This window comes from Bradysia coprophila, unplaced genomic scaffold (assembly GCF_014529535.1).
Source record: "Bradysia coprophila strain Holo2 unplaced genomic scaffold, BU_Bcop_v1 contig_232, whole genome shotgun sequence".
Classification (NCBI taxonomy): Eukaryota; Metazoa; Arthropoda; class Insecta; order Diptera; family Sciaridae; genus Bradysia; species Bradysia coprophila.
In genome coordinates, this window is record NW_023503493.1 from 22,826,888 (window position 1) to 22,837,276 (window position 10,389).

The 10,389-nt window shown below is 35.7% G+C and overlaps 1 protein-coding gene and 1 long non-coding RNA gene across 2 annotated transcripts; one reads left to right on the plus strand and one right to left on the minus strand.

The window, feature by feature from the left end:
* Positions 1-5,339: 5,339 nt before the first annotated feature.
* Positions 5,340-5,573, plus strand: LOC119076395. The gene is made up of 2 exons (XR_005087612.1): positions 5,340-5,376; positions 5,418-5,573. It is a non-coding gene; the product is annotated as an uncharacterized LOC119076395 (long non-coding RNA).
* A 56-nt stretch (positions 5,574-5,629) lies between these two features.
* On the minus strand, positions 5,630-9,635 carry LOC119076374 (protein phosphatase 1L-like). Its single transcript, XM_037183090.1, has 7 exons — positions 9,199-9,635; positions 7,552-7,621; positions 7,038-7,487; positions 6,833-6,976; positions 6,263-6,359; positions 6,124-6,199; positions 5,630-6,046 (listed from the first exon to the last, which is right to left on the minus strand). Exons 1-7 carry the CDS (start codon positions 9,543-9,545, stop codon positions 5,830-5,832), a joined length of 1,401 nt encoding a protein of 466 aa, XP_037038985.1. The 5' UTR covers positions 9,546-9,635; the 3' UTR covers positions 5,630-5,829.
* Positions 9,636-10,389: the final 754 nt, after the last annotated feature.

A 10,389-nucleotide genomic window follows, 5' to 3' on the forward strand; every position in this document is an offset into this window, starting at 1 on the left:
GAAAATTCTCGAAATTCCTGAAAATATTAGAAGTTAGTGAAATTCTCGAATTTAGGATCCCAAAAATTGTTTAGTAATTGAAATTCTTGAAATCCTCGAAATTCTTTAAAAATGCTCAAATTACTAAAATTCGTGAGTTTCACAATTTTCAGGTATTTCGAATCTCCTAAAACCTTAGACGAACTATATAGTTCGTCTAAGCCTAAAACATTCAAAAATTCTAGAAAAAAGAGAAAAAACAACTCCTCATCATAAGAATGTGTTTCGAAATGTTCTACTGCTCTACAATCCATGCTGCACTATTTTGTGGAACTGGAACAGTACATGCAATTCATACTTTGACATCGTAATGTTATCGATTATTTTGGTTCGGTTCAAGTATTTAGCGAAAAGGACAAAAATTGTTTTGATTTTTAAAACAAATTTTATTTCTTCTTCAATTTTAACTTTAATTTAAGTTTGATTCGAACAAAAATTGTGTAACCCCAAAAATTTGCTTAAAAACAAAATTGTGGATAAAGTAAACTAAATTTAATATTGATAATATGCGCCTCACGCGTAGTCTAATTTAGAAATTGTACATTTGTTGAATAAATTAAATTAATAACTAGAAACGTCCATTCGAACGTCTGAAAGTGATTATTGACTGAATATTATGCACCTCTGTTAAAGGATCTAACAAAAATAGTTCGTAGGTTCCTTCAAATCTTTTACAAACTGCAGCTATCCGTCGCCGTATATTCATAGTTTTATTCCGTGTATTCTTTTGCTTAACGTATCAATTAGTGATTGATCGCTCTCTTTAGTTGATTAAACATAAATTTTGCTATTTAGTTAGCGGGTCCCTAACCGGCGACAATCGCTTACATTCATTTTTATCGTTTTTGGCGAATAACCGATGACAATTTATCTTATCACACAATCTGTAGAAAAATATAATTTCACATTCATTCTTAGATTAGGTTGGACACTGTAAAATGGGGTTTTCCTGTTTTATAAAAAATTTAATTTTCTCGTTCATTTTGCCGTAATGGTAAGTAAAAAAACAACTTGTCGAATTACAAACGGCAACACAAAATTGACGTTTAGTGTGGTGCAAAAGGTAATTTCTTTTCAGACAAATCGAATGTGGGATAAATAGGTAGTTATTTACAATTGATCTGAAAGATATTTCACGATGGTGATGGACAATGGATACTTGTGGGTTGCACTTTAAACTTTTGGAAGCGTTAGTCGTATTCCCAAATATAAAAAATGAATCTGCTACTTCGTTTGTTTAAGGAATCTCCTAATGTTTGGTACTTCTCATGTCTTTTACTTTGATTTTTTCGGATGTAAATAGCAAACATTAGCTGACTCAAAACGTGCACAAGGATATATCACATCAATCAATCTTTTATTATATGATCTGATCGCAATTAGCTAATGTGGCAAGAAATACAATGCTAAGTGATCTAAAAACTGGAAAGTCAGGAAAACCATACGACTGACCCTGACTGTGGAACCCTCGGTGTTCGTACTTCGAAAATAGTTTATCGCACGAATGCGGCATTATTCATTATAATACTTGCGGAGCGTAATTGGTTGATTATCACGAAATAACATTATGACCAGTAAATGACGCAGTGTGATGGCTTCGATTCCACGTTTTTGCTCTCAAATTTGTTGCATCAAAGTTCACAGTACAGAACAGTTAGAACTCAAAGATAATCGCCGAAAGCATCGTTTTGCTTATAAGATGTAAAGTCGTGTGCTTAAATATTAATGGTACATTCTTTGCTATTCGTACTAAGGGGGACAGACATTTCATTCAATCGTTGAGTGAATATCCTGTGTAGATCAAGCGTTGCATCCTTATACAGGACGTTTGGGATCACTAGAAATACCCCCAGCTGAAATGCCTATAGACGAATTGCTAAAACACAATGAAACATAATAATAGAAAAGAAAACAAACAGAGCTTTTGCTCTTCCCTACCCACTCATGGTTCACGTAAAGTGATTTCAACAAAGACGACAGAGCTGTTTCGACCTCAGGATTCAGTGGCGGTCTGAGGATAGCGTGATCTATCCATCATCAGTTGTTTCCACTGATCCCTTCCCAAGACAGCGACAGTAAACTTTCGATTGAACAAGTGTTTGAAAATTTACTTAGAGAATTATTCATCAACTGATGGAAATACGGGTAAATTTGGAACGCTGCTAAGAAATTCAAAACCCAGACGCAGCAAAAAATCAAGTAAAAGCAAAAACGTAACCAGAAGAAAATCAAACTAACAAAAAGTACGAAAGAATCTCACCATTTTTCAAACAAACTGCATTCATCCAAGCCACATCCATCCAAATTGAATTCATCCAAATTGCACTTATCCAAATTCCATTTCCAAAAACACCAAATGTACTTTACGACACGAAAACTCATTCCATCACAGGCAACTCCGTTTTTTGCACGAAAGTGTTGCGTATATCGAGGATAACTCCGTTCGTATCGAAAAGTAGTGAACGCTAAGGATGCACTAGTAACAGTACAGCAAGGGTGCAGTTAACTAAAGACTTTGGTAAGGGTACAGTTAAGGGTGCAGTTAACTAAAGACACTGGTAAGAGTACAGTTAACTAAAGATACCGGTAAGAGTACAGTTGACTAAAGACACTGGGAGAGTCAATCGGAAAGGGCATTCTAGCAATGGCATCCTAGCAAGGTACTTTAAGTAGTGAACGCTAAGGATGCACTAGTAACAGTACAGCAAGGGTGCAGTTAACTAAAGACTTCGGTAAGGGTACAGTTAAGGGTGCAGTTAACTAAAGACATCGGTAAGAGCACAGTTAACTAAAGACATCGGTAAGAGTACAGTTGACTAAAGACACTGGGAGAGTCAATCGGAAAGGGCATTCTAGCAATGGCATCCTAGCAAGGGCAAGGGCATTCTAGCAATGGCATTCTAGTAAGGTCACAGTCCATGAAAGACATCTGCATTCTAGTGAGGAAAACAAACCAAAAAAAAAAAAAAAAAAAAAAAAAAAAAAAAAAAAAAAAAAAAAAAAAACACTGCCACAGTCAGACAAAGGCCCAGCCATGGGAACATTAGTAAGGGTACAGTTAACTATAGAGATTGGCATTAAATTTACCACTTAAAAGCCATAAGATAAACCCATTGAACCATGTCTGGGAGAAGCTTCGAAGACGTTTTGAAGGTTTGTCTCTCAGCAGATTGGCCATGGAAGGAGAAATCGTAAATTACTGGTATATACTTCAAGAAGAAGATTTCGTTCAAGATTTATACGGCGGTATGAAAAGCATAATGTGCGAAGTGATCCTGCAAAATGGTTCACTTGATGTGGACCACAAACCGAATTAAAGAGAAATTAATGCATTCTTTGTGTGTTCAACGTTTAATTGAAAATAAACGATTTGTTTACATCAACATCAAAGAACTATTGTAAATAAGACCTCTCTATATTTTTTTTAAATTCATCACTAAATACAGAGAGGCTGCGAAAAGTGAATTGGTTAAAATGTATCATAATGTCACTGAGTGAAAATTTTGTATGTTTTCCAATTGACGAAGTTGCATAAATAGTAGTAGGCATTAGAGAAAGTGAAAATTTATTTTCAACCTAAAGCTGATTGGATTCTCTGTCGTATTTCAAACTCTCAAACTTCCATTATGGAAAGATTAAGTCGACAAAAACATTGCCATTTGGAGTTACGAGCAGGGATAGTTGCGCAACATTTGGGTGGTTTATCTAATGGGGCGATTGCTCGTTCATTAGACGTATCTGTAATACTCTAATAAAAATTAAGAAAGCCGCGTAACGTAACATATTTTAGACTAGAACTGTTTCAAAATGGATCAATCGCTATGCTGCAGAACATCACATGAATCGGCGAGCACAGCCAGGGCAAGTGCGCAAATTGAATGCTATCAACAGGAACATCGTTACTCAGAGAATCATTAATAACCCATTCACTAATGCTGCAGTAGTCGCTCGTGAATTTGGTGTTCATCGTGATACTATACGAAAAGTGTGGAATGATGTCGACCTCAATCACCAAATTGCAGCGAGAAAACCTGCATTGACCCCGCAACATCAACAAGACAGACTACTTTATGCTCACGCGAACCAACACAGGAACTGGAGTAATGTCATATTTTCCGACGAAAAAACCTTTCAATCCGATCGCCATCAAAAAACACATCTCTATCGCCCCCGTAATACCCGATATGATATTCAATACATTCAGCCGACACGACGCAGTGGACGGATCAGTGCTGGTATTTGGGGATGGATCAGCCGCGAAGGACCCGGAGAGATGACTTTCGTCTCCGGTCGTTTGAATAGCGTCGCTTATTGTGAGATACTAGAGGAGATTCTCATTCCATCAGTTGAAATTAGCTACGGATCTATGCAGAATGTAATTTTCATGCAGGTAATGGCAATTACATCAACCGAGTTCCGCGAATGATGTTCCTTTACCTTAAAGTTTAAGTTAAGACTTTGAACCAATCTAACACATGTCTCACAGGATAACAATTCAATCCACACATCGAACTTTACCCAACAGTGGTTCAACAACCATCCCAACATCACACAGCTTGTGGCCCCATCGAACAGTCCGGATCTTAACCCGATCGAAAATTTTTGGGCGGAGACAACACGAGATTGGCAAAGTGTATTCCCTCGTAATAGGGCAACTTTAGATCCTATTGTTGTTCGAAACTGGGAAAGCTTTCGCGGTCAATCACAATATTTCGAAAATCTTTACGATAGCATGCCTTACCGGATGCAAGAAGTAATCCGAAAGAATGGCGGACCAACCTCATATTAAACAATAGAATCTGATTCACTTCATGCTTACAGCTCACAGACTGTAGAAAGGGGAAATTAATGCATTTTACGTTTTTGTAACATTTATTTAATGGCGAATAAAAGATGTGTTTACACATCAATTATCAATTTATGTCTCAAATTTATCAAGTGACAGGCTTATGAACCGGCACGGGGAAATGTATCGAATTATACACAAATTTAAAAAAAGGAAATGTAGCAAAACAGTCCTTACCATTCAAATTAAAGTTTGCCTTAAAATATTTTCACTTCTGTTTTGTTTTTGCATTTCTGAACTAAAAAACTTGCATCGAGCCGCTAATTCAAAATATTATTTTGTTTTGATCTCTTTGACAGTCGATTATAAATGTCTCTTAAATGTGGTAACACTATGACCCAGCAGATATTTTAATCATATCAGTTATTAGAAAGTGACCGCAAGTCACAAGAACGTTTTAAGTAGCGCGACTGTACCTCTACTTCATTATCTGCTGATTCTGGTGCTTGCGCATCATGCTGTGAATTTACAGTATAAAGTCTGACCAGATTGTTGTTCATTTTTGAGAATTCAGTATTTCACGATTGGAGAGAAAGGTAATAATGGAAATGATGATCTCGCTGTCTCAAAGGAGCGAAGTGTTCACTGAAGTGTTCTCAACATAATGTAAATCTAAGCCAAAAATTTTCACATTCGATTTGTCGTCGATAAAAAAATAACAAAGCAAACTGGAACCGACAACGAAAAATAAAACATCCGTGAAACAATAACCAAACAGCTCAGCTTTTTCAACACCTTAATTTATGTGCTACGGCACTTCAATCACATAATTCTTGTCAAAAGAAACTGAGTTTTCCAACTTAAACTAATTAACGTCTCTAAGAACTTACATCCACTTCGAGATACAATAAGAATATCGATGTAAAACACAACAAACGAATATCATTAAACAGCAAACTAGAAATAAAAGAAAAGAAATTTTGTGTTCCTTTGTCTTTCCTATTTTAAGAAGCTACCGACGATCCCACTGTATACTTTCCATCTTTGAATACTATGACTAGTACAGTTATGTTGTCCACCGAGCCCCTATAATACGATTCAAGCACTAAACTTTTGGCACCGAAATTCGGTTCGTGTAAACGGTCTTTTATAAATGCTACAGCTTCTTCGTTCGAAAATGTATCCCATAAACCATCGCTAGCTAATATCAGGAATTTCGGCCTAATGGTAGACGAGAGATAGTCAGTTTCATTTAAAAAAAAAAATAAAAATAAAAATTGTAAAAGGTAGATGCTCACTTGTTGTAGCTGAGGTCGAATGTAAGAATGTCAGGATCAGCAATTACGAACTTTTTGTCTTTAAGTGGATAATCTCCTGCGGAAACAATTTTCAGTCAAATTCAATTTCAGTCTGTGAATATTAAATTGGTGCACGTACCTAATGCTCTGGATGTTGCCAGAATGCCAGCGACACGCCAAACTCCGTGAAAGGCTATGAAACCACCAGCTTCTTTGATGCGATTTTTCTCTCGACTCTGCAATTGAGAGTTTTTGGTTTAGTTTGAAATGAAATTGTAAAATGTGAAGTTGTGCTTGGTACAGTAGCATTCCAGAGTAATCAAATTGACGCTCTGCAGGCAACCCACCAAGCTACCCTATTTTGAAAGTTTCCTACATAGATCGAGAAAAGTTAGGAATGTGAGGAAAGAAGACGCAAGAAAGAGTTTTTCATAACGGTTTTTCAGCCGTAGACCAATCAACAATATAGTCACAATGTGGACAACACCGATTGGAAATTAGATTTAACCATGTTTTAGTGGCTGACTTTTCATTTCAAATTCACGAACATCGTCTTTGGTAAAAATTGACACAAATAAATTGAAGATCACTAAGGAAAAGAGAATTGCAGTCTACGCTCCTTGAACCTCATCAACACAGATCGATCATGTCAGAAAGCTTTTAGGCTTATTGGTAAAATCGTTTTAAATTTGGGATAAAAAGTTGTTACCTGATTAGGTTTGTGGTCGAATGACAACGGAATCGCATTCATTTTTGCATCACACATAACGCCCCTTGAATCGCCAACATTGGCCACAATTAATCGAGAATCGTCAACGATCGCAATTAAAGCTGTTGTTCCGGCCAAGTTTGACTAAAACAAACAGAGAGAACTTTAAAGAAAAACTTTGGGCATTTAATAGGCTTTCACTTACAGTTTTCTTAGCTGTCTTAACCAGCTCAAAATCGGCTGCCAAAACTTCATCGGTTAACATTTTTCCGAAATTAATTTTCCCATTTTCAACGTAACATTTTCCGTCAAATGTTTGCGGCTTGACGTTGTTGTTATTGTTGTTGTTATTCAGGAAACTTTCCTTGTTCCGAATGCTCGAACCCAATTTGTTCAGATAAAGTTCTTGCTCTCGATTACAGTTTCCGTTCGACACACAATCATCTGTGAGCGACTTGCGGATACTGGGTCTACGTTGTGTTAACGTAGATGACGGTTTCGGTTGATTAGACGTATTCTCCTTGTCGTCGTCAGGGCAATCAGTTTTGGTTGATTGTGACGGTGTGACAATTCCTCTTAGTGAGTTTGATGCTGCTGTAATTTTGTTGAGTAGATTTTGAACGAGAAAATCTTTCGCATAATCTGCCGCGAATTCCTGAAAGAAGGCAAAAGAAAATGAGAATTTTTAATGGAGAGGCTTATAAAATGGTAGGACTTACTCCGCCATGTCCATCAAATATTGCAAAAAAGGAAACGCCTGTGTTGTTAACATTCTCTTCCAATACAAATCTGTAAATTAAATAGTTTATTGTTGTCAATAAATCATCAATTAAATAACGCAAGCGTCTATTACACATTAAGCGGTTTATTTCGATGAATTTGTAATGACTTTGAACCTATCGTCAACTCTGTACTTTCCAAATAAACAATTTATTTACCGAAAAACTAATGTGCAATGTTGTCATAACAAAACTGAGTGAATTCTAGCAAGCAAATCAATCAGTGAAACGCGTGTAACTTTCTCAAAGTTAACGCTCAATCGGTTAATTAATCTGTACTAGTCAAGTCAGCGTAATCAATGACTAATGTGTATATCGGAAACAGGCGAATGAACACGAAAATTTAATCGAAAAGTAAATTAAAAAATTAAAACAAACGACTGATGATATTATGTCACATGGTGCAAATAAATATTACGTCATTGCACGACGCTCTGCCATTTGATAAATTCAATTTTCGTTAGATTGCACGAGTTTTAGATTTGTTATACCGTTTTGAACAAAATAAAACTTCGAAAAGTAGATGCATAAAATTCAGTAACGTCATGGGTCGTAAGATGTTGCGTTACATACGTTTTCTAGTGCAGTTGGTAATGTATAAATTTTTGGTTAAAAAAAAACTTTTTAGCATGAGTGCCATTGCACAAAATGCAACTAAACAGTGCCATAAATCAGACGGGTTTTGCTTTTCATTTATAGTTCTACGATTGAAGTCCGGCAATATTCCGATTTCGTCATTATTTAGTCAAAGTTAAGGCAGAGACAGGATGAGAGAATCTCACACCGGGAGGTACTGTAATGTCCTCAACGAGTGAAACTGTTACATTAGGAATTAATTGAAAATCTATTGGTGATGGCGGATGGCCCACCTTCTGTCAATAAAAGCATGGAATTTCCCCAAATGGTTACACTTCAATTAATCAGGACGCTTATTTATATCTCGAATTCCGATACAGTTCCTTACTTATTCATATCATTTTTCAAGTTGATATAGTAACCGATTTACTATAATAGTAGAAGTAGTAGTAAGTGACTCACTATGGAATATGTATGAGCCACTTCACATTATAAGAATTAATTTAATTAGATTTTCGTCGAAGAAATCGTAAGTTTTCTCCGTCTGCATTATTTAGCAATCAAAAAGTAAAAAAAATGTGTCACAGCTTAAAATAGTCATGGTCTCTTTCGGTTTCGTTTGAAATGATGCGATTCATGTGAAAAGTACTTGATTAATTTTCTGTTTATACCGAATTTCCAAACCTTCCTCCTTTCTTTCATATAAAAATAAAACGAAAATTTATTTACTAAATTCAAGATTGTGGTGTGCGTCGTGTCATCAAAGTTCATATTGAGTCTAAATTTAATGCTTCGCTATTCGGTATATAATTTGAATATATATCGTAGGTAGAAGTATATATACAACAAAAATTCGCATTCGAAAAATCAAAATAGAATAAAATTACGCAACATTTGTGTACTGATTGAACGCGTCGATAAGAAAATAATTTCCAAATAAACTTTCCCAAAAGGATTATTGCTTCGGATTAAGTCAAACATTCCATTCCGATGAAAATGCGTTTTACTCACCGATCTTCCATTTTCAGACGTCGTCCCTGAACAGCAAAAACACTACTCGCATCTCTAGTCTGTTCCCAGCTTTGTTTCTTTTCTGGCGAATTTGTTGTCATAATTTGTAGTCGATTCATTTTTCTGGTATAACCAAACGATGTGGTTATCCGGTGGAGAAGTCCTCTCGGCCATACTACAGCAGCTTGTAAATAGAACAGAACAATGAACAACACAATAGCGCACAGGTAGAAACGGAAAAGTCCCCAGGAACTTAGCGGTGGTATTGTGACCGCGAACTTTGAAAGGATCTTCATTGAATTAATATAAACTTGCGAAAATATTTTATCTTCTAATTGATCATCCATCGCAAAAAAAAATTGCACAAAATTTCACACCAGACTGATTCCTTCAATTTTCGTTCTCAGTCTATGTACGCAACAATCTGTCAAAAGTTGTTTTTTTCTGATATTTTCATTTATGTGACTTGAAGTTGGCCGAGAAACGTACATTGGCATATGTAACGTTTTGAGGTGGGAAACTTTTGAATTTTTTTCTATTACTAAGAATGATTCTGTTTGTCAATTTTGGCACTGGGTGGAATTATGAACCTACTGACGTAGACTTCTATAAGATTGGTTGTTAAAAGTATCATCAATCAAAGAACCATTTTCTATATGACAAACACAAAATGTAGATCACATTCGAAAAAGAAGAACGTTTCTTTAGAAACTCTCACACCAGAACAACTTTTTATTTATGTAAATCAATGAACTATGTTCCAAAGGAATCGAATCGCTTTAATGATCTTTGGGATATGTCATACTTACTCTCCACATTGTCCATCATACCCATACCGACCACACGTAAAAAGTTATCCATTTTTTTCGGATGTGAAGAAGTTCAACAACATAGTTTAGCACTTGAAAACGTAAACACTAGCGTGCACTTGATAACACATTTATATACAAGTTGTGCTTAAAAGTGCAACAGAAGATTATTGAAATTCTAATTGCCACAGAGAAAAAAACGATTAAAGAAAATAATGTCGAAAGACATTAAAACCACAACAACAACAACAACAACACCGACTTACAATGCTAAGTATGTTTACCATTATGATTATTAAAATCATGCTTGGCACTTTTAATTACATTTTGGCAGAATTAGGTGCACATCTATTCAAAATAAAAAAATAAAATTATTTTTAAA